Source organism: Vicugna pacos, chromosome 11, assembly GCF_048564905.1.
Source record: "Vicugna pacos chromosome 11, VicPac4, whole genome shotgun sequence".
Classification (NCBI taxonomy): domain Eukaryota; kingdom Metazoa; phylum Chordata; class Mammalia; order Artiodactyla; family Camelidae; genus Vicugna; species Vicugna pacos.
Window position 1 is genome coordinate 36,011,679 of NC_132997.1, and position 18,946 is coordinate 36,030,624.

The 18,946-nt window shown below is 56.4% G+C and overlaps 2 protein-coding genes across 2 annotated transcripts; both read left to right on the forward strand.

Annotated features, from left to right (window-relative positions):
- Nucleotides 1-436: 436 nt before the first annotated feature.
- LOC140699906 (ral guanine nucleotide dissociation stimulator-like) lies at nucleotides 437-6,335 on the forward strand. The gene is made up of 7 exons (XM_072972393.1): nucleotides 437-484; nucleotides 3,091-3,284; nucleotides 3,919-3,978; nucleotides 4,929-5,122; nucleotides 5,323-5,458; nucleotides 5,727-5,820; nucleotides 6,178-6,335. Exons 1-7 carry the CDS (start codon nucleotides 437-439, stop codon nucleotides 6,190-6,192), a joined length of 741 nt encoding a protein of 246 aa, XP_072828494.1. The 3' UTR covers nucleotides 6,193-6,335.
- A 6,271-nt stretch (nucleotides 6,336-12,606) lies between these two features.
- On the forward strand, nucleotides 12,607-18,503 carry LOC140699907 (ral guanine nucleotide dissociation stimulator-like). Its single transcript, XM_072972394.1, has 7 exons — nucleotides 12,607-12,654; nucleotides 15,259-15,452; nucleotides 16,087-16,146; nucleotides 17,097-17,290; nucleotides 17,491-17,626; nucleotides 17,895-17,988; nucleotides 18,346-18,503. The coding sequence occupies exons 1-7, from the start codon at nucleotides 12,607-12,609 to the stop codon at nucleotides 18,358-18,360; spliced, it is 741 nt and encodes a 246-aa protein (XP_072828495.1). The 3' UTR covers nucleotides 18,361-18,503.
- Nucleotides 18,504-18,946: the final 443 nt, after the last annotated feature.

Consider the following 18,946-nt stretch of genomic DNA (forward strand, 5'->3'; position numbering starts at 1 on the left):
CTTGAGGGAGTGGGACCTATAGGAAGGAAAAGTGACCTGAAAGTCAAAAGGTAAGTGGTAATATGATAAGGCTGAGAAAGGGCCAAATGAGCAGCCGTGGCAATGACACAGTGACTTCAGTGAATCGGTCTCGTGGGAGCTGCCTGAACATGGAACCCCCAATATCTCAGTGGCTTAATACAATCCCGGGCTTTTCTTCACTTGCGTAACGTCCAAAAGGGGCTTATCTTCCTTGGTGGGTAGCTCTTCTCCTAGCCAGAGTTCAGGGATCCAGGTTCTTTTTATCCACTGAATCTATCATTTCGACGTATGGCTTCTCAGGTCTCAAGGACGTGAAGGAGAACGTGTAGGAGGTTTTTATGGGCTGTGCTGAAGTTCACATGCCACCGTCAGACCTCAACAGCTGAGCGTGCCCGACTGTGAGGGAGGCCGGGAAATGGAGTCCAGCCGCATCTGTGCCCACGAACAGGAGGAAGTGACCTTGGTAAGCAGCTAGGCCAGACCGCCACACGGAGCTAGAGGTAGAGGCCAGCTCCCTGTGGGTGGGCACCCTCTCGCCCTGACCTTGCTATCTCTGATGCCGAGTTGAGAATCTTGGGCCCCCCGGTCATGAGGCCCCTACTGTCATTTCCTCCATGCCATGCTGCCCGTGGCCTTGCTCTCTCTCACGTCCCCATTGTAGTCCATCAGAACAAAGATTACTTCCTGATCACATCCTTCCTTGTCGTTCAGTTTACTCGCTGGCCTTCCTCCTACCTGGACGGAAGCTCCCTGAATGCAGGGAAGCAGCCTATGAGATGGTCACGTCACTCTACCGATGTCAGCCACCACCTGCCCATCTGTCCCTGGGTCACTGCATATCCAGCTGGAGAAGTTCAGCCTGCCAGACTGTGTAATCAGAGAAGCGGACAGTTTTCCTGCTCCCAGGACTGTGCTACTGAGTGTGCACAGTGGACACAGGCTGTCTCTGATCCCAGTTCCAGCCCTGCTACCTGCGTGGCCTTGACTCATGAGCTCTAACCTTCCAGCAAGGGCCTCAGACTTTCTCACTCGGTTTGCTTTAGAAAACCGAAACCCTCAGACCTCAGGATGCTATTGCCCATTTCTCCTGTGTGGGGACAGTTTCCTGCTGGCGACACAGAGTGTGAGCACTGGTTTACAAAGACACACACACACACACACACACACACACACACACACATATACAAAGACACACACATAGACACCCGTGTACAATGACATTGAATAAGAATTATCGCATCCCATCATAAGAGGAACAGACATGGAGGAGGAAGTCAGAGGAAGATAACTTGGGTTGCAGGCAACACCTACAGGTGACATGACTCTCCAATTTTTTAGGCCTTATTCCACTTGCACCTGAGGACATCCCTAGAAGTACTTTCTAGAATCATTCCCACTGGGCAGCTGGGGAGACACACCGGCCTGGACACACACCAGGACTTCCCCAGGATGGAGAACAGGTAAGGATGAGGAGTGGATTCTGGAAGCCAGGGCGTCTCCTCAAAGCTGCCTGCAGAACCTCCCCCGGCAGCTATAGAGACGGCGGGGCTGCTCTAACTGTGCAAGGTGCGGGTTTGCGTGGAGAAGGGCGTGAGCAGGCAAGCAGCCCAGAGGGCTCATGTGGAGGTGTCTTCTGAGGAGGGGGTTCCAGGAAGTGGACCCCAGGAAGTGACATCACCTCCTTAACAGACCCCAACCGAAATGGAACCTGGTTACCAGGCACCCACATTTGGACAACAGCTCCAGAGCCAGCGCACTTGGCTGGAGACAGTTGAAGACACAGGATGTTCTCCTCTTGTTTCCCGGTCTCCCGGGGCTTCTCCGCCAGGAAACCCTGGACTGCGAGGTTCTTCGGTGGCTGTAGGCGTCTGTGGAACCCTCCACCCAGGCGCCTGTGGCCTATTTTGAGGAGGTCACCTAAGGTAACGCTGGGTGGCCTGGAGAAGGCCAGTCTGGGACCGGCCTCCATGGGGGGCCCTCCCTGGGCAGGCCCACTTTCCCTCATCTCCATGTCGCTGAAGGGGGACTTGAGAGGAGGTGTCCCCTCTGGGCAGGAATGGCTTGTTGAACACTTGGTGACCCGGTGGTCCTGTCATGGCCGCACCCAAGGACAGGGCTGATAAGGGGGAAAGAGGACTCCTGAGGGGCATCATCTCTGGGTCAACGGGAATACAAGGCACCCACTTTGTCAGCTTTTCTGCCCCTGAAGGAGGTCTGTGCAGACAGTGGTGGATGTGTGTCAGGACTGGAGATGTCTAGTGGGTCGGAGAACCAGACAGGGCTCTGAGGCTCCTGCCTGGCCTCTGGGCACTGTATTTACAGGACTCCACACATGGGACGGGACAGGACCTGGTCCACGGAGATCCCCGCTCCACCTCCCTGCAGGAGGCGCAGGTGCCCCACGAGAGCAGCAGAGCCCAGGACGCGCTCAGGGTGAGTGCGAGCGAGGAGACTCCACACCCAGGAAGCCCCGGGCCCCGCTGCTGCCCCGCTTCTCCCCTGGGCTGCCTCTTAAGAGAGCTGCTGGCAAAGGCATCTGATGCCCCGTCTCCCCCATCTGCCGTCACAACCCAGGCCCTGCCTTGGCCAGACGCAAAGTCAGTGCCCACATATGAGTCCGAATCTCAGAAAGAGACTCGGACAGAACTTCAGTCTATGTGAAGTCAAGGGTATTTCTGCATTTTTCTACACGTTGTCCTGTTTCTTCTCCATCCCCACGTGTCCACATTAACCTGAAGATCCTGAGCCCTCCCACCCCAGGCTCAGCCGCTGTGTTCTCATCCCTAGAATGGGATGCTGTGACAGCAGTCACGGGGATGATGTGGTCCATGCAGGGAGGGGCCGGCACTGTGGTGCCGACACAGGGATCTGAGACACTGATGCATTTCATCATCGCCCTTCGCCCCAGGTACTGGTGATGCCGAGAACCTAGGATCTGCTTCAGGGCTCCCCTGTTCCACCTCAGGCACAAGAGCTTGAGGCTTGAGGATTCGGTCTAATCTCCAGCCCCAAGTGCCTGGGGGTCCCCGGTGCTGCCTCTGATCCATGTCTTTCCTCTTTCCACCCCAGGGGGGAGCTGGACCATCAGGGAGCGGGGATGAGGCCTACAGGGCTTGGAGCCTCCAGCGACACAGGCTGGAGAAGCTGGTGGCAAAGCTGGTGCCTGCCGTCCTGGGCGGGCACCCCTCTTACGTGAACACATTTCTGGGCAATTATCGAGCTCTTGCCACCGCCCAGCAGGTGCTGGACCATCTGTTCCAAAGGTGAGCACTGTGTCTTCATGGGACATTGGGGACCTGGCCACCTACCATCAGAGCCATGAGGCATTGTTCCTCTACCTCTCTGAGCCTCAGTGTCCCCCCTGCACGCTGGGGTCAAGAGAGGATCAGGCCCTAGGAGGGTAGGAACAGAGGGAGATCTTCATGGAAGGTGCTCTCCGGGGACCTGGCTCACGGAAAGGGCAGCTGGCGGGGCTGTGGTTGTGCGAATTTCATTGTCCTCCTGCCCAAGAGCTAGCGTCTGCCTCCTGTGTCACTGGGACTTTGGCCACGGGTGGAACTGTTTTCCCATTTCAAAGGGGATCGGTGACGCCATTAGCTGTCCCTGTCCTGGGAGAGTGAGAACAGTGATCCCTGGGAGGGACAAGTGGGGTCCCAGGCCCACTGAGATGTGCGCCTTGGGGCCAGGTGGGCTCACTCACTCATTCCTCAAATGTATAGAAAGGGCCCCCAGGGACAGGGGCTTTTCTAGGAACAACCATCATTTAATACATCGAGCAGACATCAGCTCTGCCCTCCAGGGCTTCCATTCTCTCGGGTGTCACACTGTCACACTAGACAGCACATCCAGCTAGTGTGTTCGGGACAGTCCATGTGACGCCTTCCTGCTCTCCTCTAGATACGGATGCGTCCTCCCTGTTACGGAAGAGGACGGGGGACCCCTGCACCAGCTGAAGCAGTGAGTCTCTTGGATTGAAGCGGGAAGGACTCCTTCCCCAAATAGTGTGTGAAGCTATGGGCTCTCTGGTTGGGCAGAGGTGGGCGGGATCCTGGATCCCGCATATCCTGTGAGTCTGGCTTGAGAGCAGAAGTCCTAGGGCTTCCCCTGGCAAAGAAGAGACAAGACCCAGAGAGCTGTGGATGCGACTGTGGCACTGTGAGGGGCATCTGGGAGGTCAGAGGACAGAGTCAAAAGTGAAGAAAACCCACAAGCATCCCCTATCCATCCCATCCCTGCCCACACGCCCTTTGGGAGACACAGACCACAAGGGGTAGAGAGCATCGTGCCCACCAACTAGTGTAGCCTCAATGGTGGGGACTCAGCTGGTGCTCAGGGGACCCAGGGAGCCTCAGGGGACAGCTGAGCCCATCCTGATGATGCTGAGTGGCAGGGGCAGAAGGAGACCCAGGCAGGGTCCCTGGAGGATTGTGCAGCCAGCAGGTGCAGGAGCTAAAGTCTGAGGAGTGAGGAGGCCCGTGGGCAGCCTGGATGGCCGACACAGCCTGTCTGTTCCCTCCTGGCTCAGGCACTCATAGAGCAGCTCCTGTGTCCCTTAGAGGGCAGTGCGCAGAGCACACAGCCTGCCTGTCCTCACAGACGTGCCATCCAGTGGGGAGGGGCAGGGAGAGGGACATAGCAGTGTGACAGGTGTCCCTGAAGCAGTGGACAGGTGGTCACGCCATTGAGCCAGTGCTGTCCCTTCAGAAGGCTTGTAGCAGCCCCTCCTCTGTGTCCAAGCCCGCCTCTGCCCACACTGCCAGCTGAGATGGGACATGGAGCAGAGCCGGCCTCTGGATGGGCAGGAGCCAAAGGCAAAAAGTCCCCGGTCCCTGCAGGGCTACCCTGGGAGCCCAATGTGGTAGGAAAGGCTAAGCCTCTGACTCTGGTGTCCCCCTGACTGCACCCAGGGCCATGGCCTCCATCCTGGGCACCTGGCTGTTCCAGTACCCAGACGACTTCCACCAGCCTCCAGAATTCCCATGCCTGAAGACCGTTGTAGCTTACGTAGAGCTCAGCATGCCTGGCTCAGACCTGGAGCAGCAGGCCCACCTCCTCCTGGCACAGCTGGAGCAACTGGAACTCCCAGAGGCAGACAGTGATGGTGAGGAGGATGCAGGGTGGGGGATCTGGTGGGTGGGGAGGGGACGGCACTGGACCCCACAGAGCAGAGCCTGGGAAGACTCCCTGGGGGTGGAATCCTGGAGTGAGATTTGATTGAGTAGCAGTGAGGGCTCCCCTGGCTTTGGGAGACACGTGGGAAAGCAGTCCTATTGATGAGAGTTTCCCTTCTTGGAGCTACAGCACCAGCTCCAGAACCCGCTGGGGAAACCCCTCTGGGTGGAGCGCCAGCTCCAGCTCTCCTGCCTGCGACAGCGCCAGAGCCAGAGCCAGAGCCAGAGCCAGAGCCAGAGCCAGAGCCAGAGCAGAGGGACGCGCTGTAAGTATCCGTCTGGCTCGGCTGCCTCCCGCCGCCTTCAGGGCCGGGCCGCCCACTCTTCCTGAGGTGTCTGTGATTTACAATTCCGGATTATTCTTAGAGGTGATAACATATTCCTTGCGGCCTGTTGTGTCTGTGTTTTATGGTTAATAGAAACTTCAAAGTGCCCTACATGTCTCTGTTTGGATAGACTCACTTCTCTGCACCAGACACACAGGGCGGGGATGTGGACAAGTGGCCCCAACACGTTCCCACCCTCTCCCTGCAGGTCCTGTGAGGCAGCGGCCTCCTCCCTCTTGTCTGCTGTGGACCCAGGGCCCAGCTCAGGGCCTCCATCAACACTCCCTGAGACCCCACCCTTGGTAAGTGGCCGCTCATGGCATGATCAAGACAAGGACTTAGAAGGCAAGCCCAAATTTTGACCTTAGAGGATTTGTTTTCTTCCAGCAGTGAGACTGATTTTGTGTTTGTGTGAATGTTGCCTGTTTGTCCGACATCCATGGAGCCAGCAGCTCACATGCCATTCCCCGTACGGCCACCAGAGGGAGGGATGTCACTGCTTCTGAGAAACACTGTTCCATTCCAAAGTGCTCCTTCCCAATTTAGCCCTCCTCAGAACATGTTTTAGAAAGTGAGGATTTCTTTAAGCTATAGAGGTTTGGTTTTTTTCTTCAATCTCGTTTCAGCTCTAATCTCAATACACTTTAATTCACAAACAGAAATTGAGCCACTGAGTGGAAGTCGTCACTTGGGATACACAGACGTGTGTTCTTCTGTGTCCAGCCCCCATCTGTGTCCACCTCTGTCCCTTCCTCTCTCCCTCCAACCGTCTGCGTTTGTAAATATCTACTTAAATAAAAGACTTTGACAATCAGTGCAATGTACAAGAGATATTGTAATTCATGTTGCCTTGTGTGCGTGTGATGTAGACTTGGGTAGAAAGCGGTCTGCTCACAGGACAGTGGGGTTGTCCCTGAATCCCTAGGAGACAGTTGAAGCGGGGCAGTAGGTCTCAGTGGGAGTCACTCACCAGGGAAGTTCTCCTGCTCAGCACAGCCAAGGTGGGTCCTCATCGACTTCTATCCCCAGAGCACTGAATCTGCTTTCCCCTGGGGAGCTTTGCTACAATCCCGTGTATCCTAAAGTGTCAGAAGAAAGAACAGTGATGATAAGAACTGTGGGAGAGGGACAGGTTTTGATTTTAATTACCTGCTCCTCTACCTACAATGGCTTACCCTTGACTTTATTATAAGGAACGCTCAGCCACCTGGGAGCAGAGTCTACACCTTGGACTTGAGCAAATTACAGGTCTCTAGCCCAGCACTTGGCCAAGAAGATGGACGTGTATTGCTGAATGTATAGAGTTGGGAGGGAAGATAGGACAGGCCAGGGGAATGTATTTGAAATGCGGGCTCTCCTGGAGCTTTCCTGACAGGAGGTCATCATACCTAGGCACCTTCCTCCCCTGCCAGGCCCTTTACTCCTGAAGACCTTCCCACAGAGCCCCTCAGCCAGGACCCACATGATCCCAGGGCTCTCCCACATCACATCTCGCCATCTGCTCTCACTTCTGTTCTCATTTTGGCCCCCTTGACTCTCCTACTGTGTGGCTCTGCTCTCTAGGTCTCAGGGGACACCTCTGACTCCCTCAGGGATCCAAAGTCAGAATATTAGATCCTACGGACCTGAAGTTTCACGATGGGACTGAATTTATGAATCAGTCACCACATGCAGAAATACCGCTCTGCATGACTGTCATAATGGGGGTGGGGGTTTCTCTTCAACAATCCATGTTAAGTCGATGGCATAAAAGAAGCATGTTTTTCTTGCAATGAGCATCCCTACTAAATTGAGCCATTTCTCTGATGAGGCTCTAAAAGACCGACCCATAGCATGAGGAACAGAGTGAAGTGATATTGTGCTATAACGTGGTATAGAATGCTGTGATACTTCTAAAAATTGTTATTATCCAGTTGGGCTAGAGTTATTGAAAAAAAAAAACATTGTGTGAATATGACCCTTTAAATTTCTCATGTTTCCATGAAATTCAGAAGATGCTGGTGAATTCATCCATTCCTTTCTCAGCATTCATTGAGATGATCCTGTTTTTTCTCCTCACACTGTCATGCATTTTGCTAGGGTGAAGCCATCCTGCATTCCAGGAATCATTCCCACTTGCTCATGGTGTGCAATTCTTCTTACACAGATGGATAGGAATGACTAGTGTATAGACTTTTTCTGCCCTTTCTACCTCAGCTCAGGCTTCCTGAGCCCTGGTAGGGTGGCCGGTGATGGCCAGGACACAACACTGAACCACAGAGGTTTTTGCCTTCTCATTAGTCATGATAATTGTTCTTACTAACCCCCGATGCTTGATTTACACAGTCATGACTGTCAGACAGACCTGCACTCACCCATTTCCCACCCTCATGTCTCACTCTCCACTCGTTCCTTCTCGGATTCATTCACTTCTTCCTTCAAACCACCCGTCCTCACTCTCAGTGACAGCCTGAGAGCGGCAAACTCTCTGAGTCTCTTGGATCTGAACACAATGTTATTTTGCTTTTACTCCTGAGTCATGGCTTAGAAGGAAAAATATATGGACCTTCCTGTGATGTGTCCCTTCGCATCCGAGATGTCCTTCTGAAGTCTTGAAATCAGTGGCAGCCTGGCCTCGCACAAAGTAGGCTCACTTGGACCACTGGGCCCTGGCTGGGCTGAGAAGCATCCGTGCAGATGGGGCATTGTCCTTGGAGGGGCATCAGCAGGGTCCTCGCGGGTCAGGAGGCAGGGGAGGTGAAACAGTGGCAAGAGCCTCTCCTGTGGTTTCCATGGGGAGCAACAGGGAGGCAGGACTAGCAGGTGGGAGGAATCAGCATCTCTGGGTGGAGGGGCTGCCCCTACTTGTCTGTCCCCCCCCCCCCGGGTGTGCTCACTGGCATCTTCTACTGTCTCTAGGAACTGACTAGCGCTGGGAGGGGCAGCCCCTCCAGGCTCAGTGGGACCCAGGTGTCAAAGTGTCAGAAAACAGACAATAAAAAACAGCTAGCATACCTATCCAAACCACAGGCCTCCGTTTCCACATCCGTGGAGGGCGGGATTGGTCTCAGTGGCCCTCCAAGGCCCAGCCCTGCACTCTCAGAGTCCAGCCAGCTCCCAGGACCTCCCCAAATTCTGGTCCTAAGCGTCTGGGGTCAGCTAGGCAGCCAAGCCACTACCCAGCCCTGCAGCTCAGGCATTTCAAGGCCAGTGGGTCGCCTGGGGCCTCTGTGGGAGAGCAGGCCGTGGTGGGGCTGCTGGCTCAGCTTCCAGGTTGGACTTCACAAATGGAACGGGGGGCTCTGGGCTGGAATAATGCAGGCTTGTTCGTCAAGGGGAAGGACAGGGGTAACCGGGTCAGAGCACAGACTGCCAGTGCCTGGAGAACCATGCTGAGGCCCAGGGCCGACGGGGTCGGCAACCGGGAGCGCGCATCCTGCCAGGACCCTGTAAGATGGTGGCTGCTGTTTAATGCTGAAGCTCACACTGCCCAGAAGGCTTCTGGAAGTAAACACGCTCTCATAAACACAGGAACATCCTGAGAAGACAGTCAAACAAGGCTGGGAGACAAATGCAGGGCACGCGGCCCACCGCCCATCAGACAGCACCCCTCGCACCCACTCCCTTTGTCACCACGGCTGCCTGGCCTGTCAGTGGAGACAGCGAGAGGCCTGGTTTCCTGACCGCTTGCCCAGTGGCCAAAAGTCAGGGCTGAGGTTGGCACTTGTTCACCAGGGCTGTCCAGGGGACAGCAGGTGCCACAGAAGGATCTGTGGGGCCTCCTTGCGTCTGGCCAGAGGGACAAGATCTGCAGAGGGTTGTGGGGGTGCTGGTCCTGCACCCAGGAAGTTCACTGGCTAACTGGCCATCCTTTCCTGGAATCCCTGAGAGCCAGCAAGATGGGCGCCTTGACATTTGGGACAGGACTGAGCCACCCCATGTCTCTTCTGAGTCTTGTCTTTCTGCCTGTCCTCCTGACAAGGTGGCGCTCTGAGCATTTTCATCTCGAGACAGGAAGACAGAGTCTCACAGGGGCAAAGTGACCTGCCCAAGGCCACACAGCCGCAGCCAGGAGGGGCTCAGACTCCATGTCCAGCCCCTTCCCACTGGGACATGGCCTGCAGCTGCAGAAGGCCCCAGCTGCAGCCCTCAGAGTGTTCTCGGGAGTCATTTTGACTCCAGAGCCAGGGAAAGCAGGAGACTCCCAGGCCCCACATCTGCAACTGATAGCTATTGATAACAACAACAACAACAACAACAACAACAACAACAACAACAACAACAACAACAAGTCACGTCCAGAGCGTCCCAGGGCCAGAGTATCCTCCTTGAAGGCAGAAGGTGGGTCAGCTGGCCTCCTTCCTGCCAGGTAGGGTGGGATCCTGGTCCTCAGCCCCTGCCACAGCACTGGTGGGTTTGGGGGACCCCGCAGCCTCTAAAAGAAGCTCCTGGACCCCCTTGCCAGCCACTTGGCATACCTTCTCCCTTCTGGCTGCCAGCATTTCTTTAATATTCCTCTTCCCATCCAGGTCCGAGAACCACCCTAGGTTGTCGGGGATGGTGTGGTGTGTCTGGCAGCCAGGACAGGTCACAATGACCACACCCTGGTGATAGGCAAGCTTGGAGATATGCTTGGAGGACCTAGTCCCAGAGACATTGCAGGTGATGACTAGCTGGTAGTGCGCGGGCGCGGGTCCCTTCTCAGAGCTGGAGGGACGCCAGCCCCAGCCCCAGCCCCAGGCCCGCCTTCACCCTGCGGCCTCCAGGCAGGCACCGAGCCCCCAGCCGCCACCTCAGGCCAAGCATCCGGGAGGCGCGCGCCTCTCAACAGTCTCGGCAGGCGTCTCAGCGCTGTCCACAGGATCCCGCCCGCCCGCAGGCCCCACCCGCCATGATCTGCGCAGCGGAGACCGACCCCCGCCCCGGCTCTCCCCGCGCCCCGGCTCTGCCCGCGCGGCAGAGGCCACCTCCGGACCAGACTGTCCAGCCACAGCCGAGATCGCGCCCTGCCCCAAACCCGGCTTTCCCGCCGCGGCCGAGAACGACCCCCGCCCCGGCTCTCCCCGCCCCATCTCTCCCCGCCACGCCAAGTTCGCGCCACACCCCAGCTGTCCCGCCGCAGCGGAGATCGCCCCACGCCCCATGCCCCGGCTCGCCCGGCGCGGCCGAGACCGACCCACGCCCGGCTCTCCCCGCGCCGCGGCTCTCCTCACACGGCAAAGGACGCCTCCGGACCAGACCGTCCAGCCGCAGCCGTGATCGCGCCACGCCCCAACCACGGCTTTCCCGGCGCGGCCGAGACCGACCCCCGCCCCGGCTCTCCCCGCGCCCCGGCTTTCCCCGCGCGGCCAAGGCCGCCCCCCACCACAGCTGTCACGCCGCAGCCGAGATCGCCCCACGCCACATGCCCCGGCTTTACCGGCGAGGCCTAGACCGACCCCGACCCCGGCTCTCCCCGCGCGCCCGAGGACGCCCCCCACCCCAGCTGTCCCGGCGCAGCCGAGATCGCCCCCCGCCCTAAGCCCCGGCTTTCCCGGCGCGGCCGAGAACGACCCCCGCCCCGGCTCTCCCCGCGCAGCCGACGCCGCCCCCAGCCCCGGCTCACCCCGCCCAGCCGAGACCGCCCCAACCGGGCTCTCCGCTCCTGGCCCAGCCCTTCCCCTGCCCCTGCTCCGCAGATTTCTCCCGTCCTGTTCTGGCCCTTCCCGCACAGCCCATACCGCCACTCTCCCCGCCCCAATTCTGCGCGCGGCCCAGGCCACGCCTTCGACATCTTGGAAGCAGGCTTCCCTAGGCTGCTGCTTTAAAGATGGTTTTGAAGGGGAAAAAAAGGAAAAACAGAAAAGAACATAAATACAAAACAGACACACTCATAGAAATAGAAAACAAACTTGTGGTTGCCAAGGGGCAGGGGCGTGGGACGGGACAGACTGGGAGTTGGAAATGTGCAGATACTGACAGGCAGATGCAGAATAGATGAACAAGATTATACTGTATGGCACAGGGAAATACATACGAGATCTTGTGGTAGCTCACAGCCAAAGACATTGTTCCAAAGAATAAATGCATGTTCACGTATCACTGACAAGTTGTGCTCTCCACGGGAAATTGACAAAATGATGAAGAAAGATTAATCAATTGCCCAAATGCCTGTCTATATAAATCAACCTTTTTAAGTAAAATACCAAAAAGTGGAGGGGGAAAACAAAAGCTGCGGATTCTTTCCATAGCATCCCGGTGTGTTTGACGACATGGAGTGACCCTATTCGTTCCTTCAGCGAGCGTTCGTTGAACGCCTCCTGTGTGCCTGATACTGTGCCTGGTGCCCAAGAAATACTCCTTGTCCTGAAAAAGCATACAGTCGGACATGGAAATAAGCAGCTACAGCAGCGTCTGGGCAGTTCTGTCCTACTCAGCCGGGCCCCGCTAGTTCAGACATGATCACAATTTGGGGAAGGCCTGAGATAAGGACTGTATTCGTGCTAGTCCAGAAAGCATGTCGTCTAAGCGAACTGAAAGAGAAAGCACCTAAGAGTACAAATGGCTTCAAGGGCCCTAAGAGCATCCATTGACATGCTACAGCAGTGAAGGCAGAATCCACTTTAAGGAGCAGAGAACAGAGAAAGCACTCACCTTACAAGGGCAGACCTCTGACTGCCCTGTTGCCATCCCACTTGAGGGAGTGGGACCTATAGGAAGGAAAAGTGACCTGAAAGTCAAAAGGTAAGTGGTAATATGATAAGGCTGAGAAAGGGCCAAATGAGCAGCCGTGGCAATGACACAGTGACTTCAGTGAATCGGTCTCGTGGGAGCTGCCTGAACATGGAACCCCCAATATCTCAGTGGCTTAATACAATCCCGGGCTTTTCTTCACTTGCGTAACGTCCAAAAGGGGCTTATCTTCCTTGGTGGGTAGCTCTTCTCCTAGCCAGAGTTCAGGGATCCAGGTTCTTTTTATCCACTGAATCTATCATTTCGACGTATGGCTTCTCAGGTCTCAAGGACGTGAAGGAGAACGTGTAGGAGGTTTTTATGGGCTGTGCTGAAGTTCACATGCCACCGTCAGACCTCAACAGCTGAGCGTGCCCGACTGTGAGGGAGGCCGGGAAATGGAGTCCAGCCGCATCTGTGCCCACGAACAGGAGGAAGTGACCTTGGTAAGCAGCTAGGCCAGACCGCCACACGGAGCTAGAGGTAGAGGCCAGCTCCCTGTGGGTGGGCACCCTCTCGCCCTGACCTTGCTATCTCTGATGCCGAGTTGAGAATCTTGGGCCCCCCGGTCATGAGGCCCCTACTGTCATTTCCTCCATGCCATGCTGCCCGTGGCCTTGCTCTCTCTCACGTCCCCATTGTAGTCCATCAGAACAAAGATTACTTCCTGATCACATCCTTCCTTGTCGTTCAGTTTACTCGCTGGCCTTCCTCCTACCTGGACGGAAGCTCCCTGAATGCAGGGAAGCAGCCTATGAGATGGTCACGTCACTCTACCGATGTCAGCCACCACCTGCCCATCTGTCCCTGGGTCACTGCATATCCAGCTGGAGAAGTTCAGCCTGCCAGACTGTGTAATCAGAGAAGCGGACAGTTTTCCTGCTCCCAGGACTGTGCTACTGAGTGTGCACAGTGGACACAGGCTGTCTCTGATCCCAGTTCCAGCCCTGCTACCTGCGTGGCCTTGACTCATGAGCTCTAACCTTCCAGCAAGGGCCTCAGACTTTCTCACTCGGTTTGCTTTAGAAAACCGAAACCCTCAGACCTCAGGATGCTATTGCCCATTTCTCCTGTGTGGGGACAGTTTCCTGCTGGCGACACAGAGTGTGAGCACTGGTTTACAAAGACACACACACACACACACACACACACACACACACATATACAAAGACACACACATAGACACCCGTGTACAATGACATTGAATAAGAATTATCGCATCCCATCATAAGAGGAACAGACATGGAGGAGGAAGTCAGAGGAAGATAACTTGGGTTGCAGGCAACACCTACAGGTGACATGACTCTCCAATTTTTTAGGCCTTATTCCACTTGCACCTGAGGACATCCCTAGAAGTACTTTCTAGAATCATTCCCACTGGGCAGCTGGGGAGACACACCGGCCTGGACACACACCAGGACTTCCCCAGGATGGAGAACAGGTAAGGATGAGGAGTGGATTCTGGAAGCCAGGGCGTCTCCTCAAAGCTGCCTGCAGAACCTCCCCCGGCAGCTATAGAGACGGCGGGGCTGCTCTAACTGTGCAAGGTGCGGGTTTGCGTGGAGAAGGGCGTGAGCAGGCAAGCAGCCCAGAGGGCTCATGTGGAGGTGTCTTCTGAGGAGGGGGTTCCAGGAAGTGGACCCCAGGAAGTGACATCACCTCCTTAACAGACCCCAACCGAAATGGAACCTGGTTACCAGGCACCCACATTTGGACAACAGCTCCAGAGCCAGCGCACTTGGCTGGAGACAGTTGAAGACACAGGATGTTCTCCTCTTGTTTCCCGGTCTCCCGGGGCTTCTCCGCCAGGAAACCCTGGACTGCGAGGTTCTTCGGTGGCTGTAGGCGTCTGTGGAACCCTCCACCCAGGCGCCTGTGGCCTATTTTGAGGAGGTCACCTAAGGTAACGCTGGGTGGCCTGGAGAAGGCCAGTCTGGGACCGGCCTCCATGGGGGGCCCTCCCTGGGCAGGCCCACTTTCCCTCATCTCCATGTCGCTGAAGGGGGACTTGAGAGGAGGTGTCCCCTCTGGGCAGGAATGGCTTGTTGAACACTTGGTGACCCGGTGGTCCTGTCATGGCCGCACCCAAGGACAGGGCTGATAAGGGGGAAAGAGGACTCCTGAGGGGCATCATCTCTGGGTCAACGGGAATACAAGGCACCCACTTTGTCAGCTTTTCTGCCCCTGAAGGAGGTCTGTGCAGACAGTGGTGGATGTGTGTCAGGACTGGAGATGTCTAGTGGGTCGGAGAACCAGACAGGGCTCTGAGGCTCCTGCCTGGCCTCTGGGCACTGTATTTACAGGACTCCACACATGGGACGGGACAGGACCTGGTCCACGGAGATCCCCGCTCCACCTCCCTGCAGGAGGCGCAGGTGCCCCACGAGAGCAGCAGAGCCCAGGACGCGCTCAGGGTGAGTGCGAGCGAGGAGACTCCACACCCAGGAAGCCCCGGGCCCCGCTGCTGCCCCGCTTCTCCCCTGGGCTGCCTCTTAAGAGAGCTGCTGGCAAAGGCATCTGATGCCCCGTCTCCCCCATCTGCCGTCACAACCCAGGCCCTGCCTTGGCCAGACGCAAAGTCAGTGCCCACATATGAGTCCGAATCTCAGAAAGAGACTCGGACAGAACTTCAGTCTATGTGAAGTCAAGGGTATTTCTGCATTTTTCTACACGTTGTCCTGTTTCTTCTCCATCCCCACGTGTCCACATTAACCTGAAGATCCTGAGCCCTCCCACCCCAGGCTCAGCCGCTGTGTTCTCATCCCTAGAATGGGATGCTGTGACAGCAGTCACGGGGATGATGTGGTCCATGCAGGGAGGGGCCGGCACTGTGGTGCCGACACAGGGATCTGAGACACTGATGCATTTCATCATCGCCCTTCGCCCCAGGTACTGGTGATGCCGAGAACCTAGGATCTGCTTCAGGGCTCCCCTGTTCCACCTCAGGCACAAGAGCTTGAGGCTTGAGGATTCGGTCTAATCTCCAGCCCCAAGTGCCTGGGGGTCCCCGGTGCTGCCTCTGATCCATGTCTTTCCTCTTTCCACCCCAGGGGGGAGCTGGACCATCAGGGAGCGGGGATGAGGCCTACAGGGCTTGGAGCCTCCAGCGACACAGGCTGGAGAAGCTGGTGGCAAAGCTGGTGCCTGCCGTCCTGGGCGGGCACCCCTCTTACGTGAACACATTTCTGGGCAATTATCGAGCTCTTGCCACCGCCCAGCAGGTGCTGGACCATCTGTTCCAAAGGTGAGCACTGTGTCTTCATGGGACATTGGGGACCTGGCCACCTACCATCAGAGCCATGAGGCATTGTTCCTCTACCTCTCTGAGCCTCAGTGTCCCCCCTGCACGCTGGGGTCAAGAGAGGATCAGGCCCTAGGAGGGTAGGAACAGAGGGAGATCTTCATGGAAGGTGCTCTCCGGGGACCTGGCTCACGGAAAGGGCAGCTGGCGGGGCTGTGGTTGTGCGAATTTCATTGTCCTCCTGCCCAAGAGCTAGCGTCTGCCTCCTGTGTCACTGGGACTTTGGCCACGGGTGGAACTGTTTTCCCATTTCAAAGGGGATCGGTGACGCCATTAGCTGTCCCTGTCCTGGGAGAGTGAGAACAGTGATCCCTGGGAGGGACAAGTGGGGTCCCAGGCCCACTGAGATGTGCGCCTTGGGGCCAGGTGGGCTCACTCACTCATTCCTCAAATGTATAGAAAGGGCCCCCAGGGACAGGGGCTTTTCTAGGAACAACCATCATTTAATACATCGAGCAGACATCAGCTCTGCCCTCCAGGGCTTCCATTCTCTCGGGTGTCACACTGTCACACTAGACAGCACATCCAGCTAGTGTGTTCGGGACAGTCCATGTGACGCCTTCCTGCTCTCCTCTAGATACGGATGCGTCCTCCCTGTTACGGAAGAGGACGGGGGACCCCTGCACCAGCTGAAGCAGTGAGTCTCTTGGATTGAAGCGGGAAGGACTCCTTCCCCAAATAGTGTGTGAAGCTATGGGCTCTCTGGTTGGGCAGAGGTGGGCGGGATCCTGGATCCCGCATATCCTGTGAGTCTGGCTTGAGAGCAGAAGTCCTAGGGCTTCCCCTGGCAAAGAAGAGACAAGACCCAGAGAGCTGTGGATGCGACTGTGGCACTGTGAGGGGCATCTGGGAGGTCAGAGGACAGAGTCAAAAGTGAAGAAAACCCACAAGCATCCCCTATCCATCCCATCCCTGCCCACACGCCCTTTGGGAGACACAGACCACAAGGGGTAGAGAGCATCGTGCCCACCAACTAGTGTAGCCTCAATGGTGGGGACTCAGCTGGTGCTCAGGGGACCCAGGGAGCCTCAGGGGACAGCTGAGCCCATCCTGATGATGCTGAGTGGCAGGGGCAGAAGGAGACCCAGGCAGGGTCCCTGGAGGATTGTGCAGCCAGCAGGTGCAGGAGCTAAAGTCTGAGGAGTGAGGAGGCCCGTGGGCAGCCTGGATGGCCGACACAGCCTGTCTGTTCCCTCCTGGCTCAGGCACTCATAGAGCAGCTCCTGTGTCCCTTAGAGGGCAGTGCGCAGAGCACACAGCCTGCCTGTCCTCACAGACGTGCCATCCAGTGGGGAGGGGCAGGGAGAGGGACATAGCAGTGTGACAGGTGTCCCTGAAGCAGTGGACAGGTGGTCACGCCATTGAGCCAGTGCTGTCCCTTCAGAAGGCTTGTAGCAGCCCCTCCTCTGTGTCCAAGCCCGCCTCTGCCCACACTGCCAGCTGAGATGGGACATGGAGCAGAGCCGGCCTCTGGATGGGCAGGAGCCAAAGGCAAAAAGTCCCCGGTCCCTGCAGGGCTACCCTGGGAGCCCAATGTGGTAGGAAAGGCTAAGCCTCTGACTCTGGTGTCCCCCTGACTGCACCCAGGGCCATGGCCTCCATCCTGGGCACCTGGCTGTTCCAGTACCCAGACGACTTCCACCAGCCTCCAGAATTCCCATGCCTGAAGACCGTTGTAGCTTACGTAGAGCTCAGCATGCCTGGCTCAGACCTGGAGCAGCAGGCCCACCTCCTCCTGGCACAGCTGGAGCAACTGGAACTCCCAGAGGCAGACAGTGATGGTGAGGAGGATGCAGGGTGGGGGATCTGGTGGGTGGGGAGGGGACGGCACTGGACCCCACAGAGCAGAGCCTGGGAAGACTCCCTGGGGGTGGAATCCTGGAGTGAGATTTGATTGAGTAGCAGTGAGGGCTCCCCTGGCTTTGGGAGACATGTGGGAAAGCAGTCCTATTGATGAGAGTTTCCCTTCTTGGAGCTACAGCACCAGCTCCAGAACCCGCTGGGGAAACCCCTCTGGGTGGAGCGCCAGCTCCAGCTCTCCTGCCTGCGACAGCGCCAGAGCCAGAGCCAGAGCCAGAGCCAGAGCCAGAGCCAGAGCCAGAGCAGAGGGACGCGCTGTAAGTATCCGTCTGGCTCGGCTGCCTCCCGCCGCCTTCAGGGCCGGGCCGCCCACTCTTCCTGAGGTGTCTGTGATTTACAATTCCGGATTATTCTTAGAGGTGATAACATATTCCTTGCGGCCTGTTGTGTCTGTGTTTTATGGTTAATAGAAACTTCAAAGTGCCCTACATGTCTCTGTTTGGATAGACTCACTTCTCTGCACCAGACACACAGGGCGGGGATGTGGACAAGTGGCCCCAACACGTTCCCACCCTCTCCCTGCAGGTCCTGTGAGGCAGCGGCCTCCTCCCTCTTGTCTGCTGTGGACCCAGGGCCCAGCTCAGGGCCTCCATCAACACTCCCTGAGACCCCACCCTTGGTAAGTGGCCGCTCATGGCATGATCAAGACAAGGACTTAGAAGGCAAGCCCAAATTTTGACCTTAGAGGATTTGTTTTCTTCCAGCAGTGAGACTGATTTTGTGTTTGTGTGAATGTTGCCTGTTTGTCCGACATCCATGGAGCCAGCAGCTCACATGCCATTCCCCGTACGGCCACCAGAGGGAGGGATGTCACTGCTTCTGAGAAACACTGTTCCATTCCAAAGTGCTCCTTCCCAATTTAGCCCTCCTCAGAACATGTTTTAGAAAGTGAGGATTTCTTTAAGCTATAGAGGTTTGGTTTTTTTCTTCAATCTCGTTTCAGCTCTAATCTCAATACACTTTAATTCACAAACAGAAATTGAGCCACTGAGTGGAAGTCGTCACTTGGGATACACAGACGTGTGTTCTTCTGTGTCCAGCCCCCATCTGTGTCCACCTCTGTCCCTTCCTCTCTCCCTCCAACCGTCTGCGTTTGTAAATATCTACTTAAATAAAAGACTTTGACAATCAGTGCAATGTACAAGAGATATTGTAATTCATGTTGCCTTGTGTGCGTGTGATGTAGACTTGGGTAGAAAGCGGTCTGCTCACAGGACAGTGGGGTTGTCCCTGAATCCCTAGGAGACAGTTGAAGCGGGGCAGTAGGTCTCAGTGGGAGTCACTCACCAGGGAAGTTCTCCTGCTCAGCACAGCCAAGGTGGGTCCTCATCGACTTCTATCCCCAGAGCACTGAATCTGCTTTCCCCTGGGGAGCTTTGCTACAATCCCGTGTATCCTAAAGTGTCAGAAGAAAGAACAGTGATGATAAGAACTGTGGGAGAGGGACAGGTTTTGATTTTAATTACCTGCTCCTCTACCTACAATGGCTTACCCTTGACTTTATTATAAGGAACGCTCAGCCACCTGGGAGCAGAGTCTACACCTTGGACTTGAGCAAATTACAGGTCTCTAGCCCA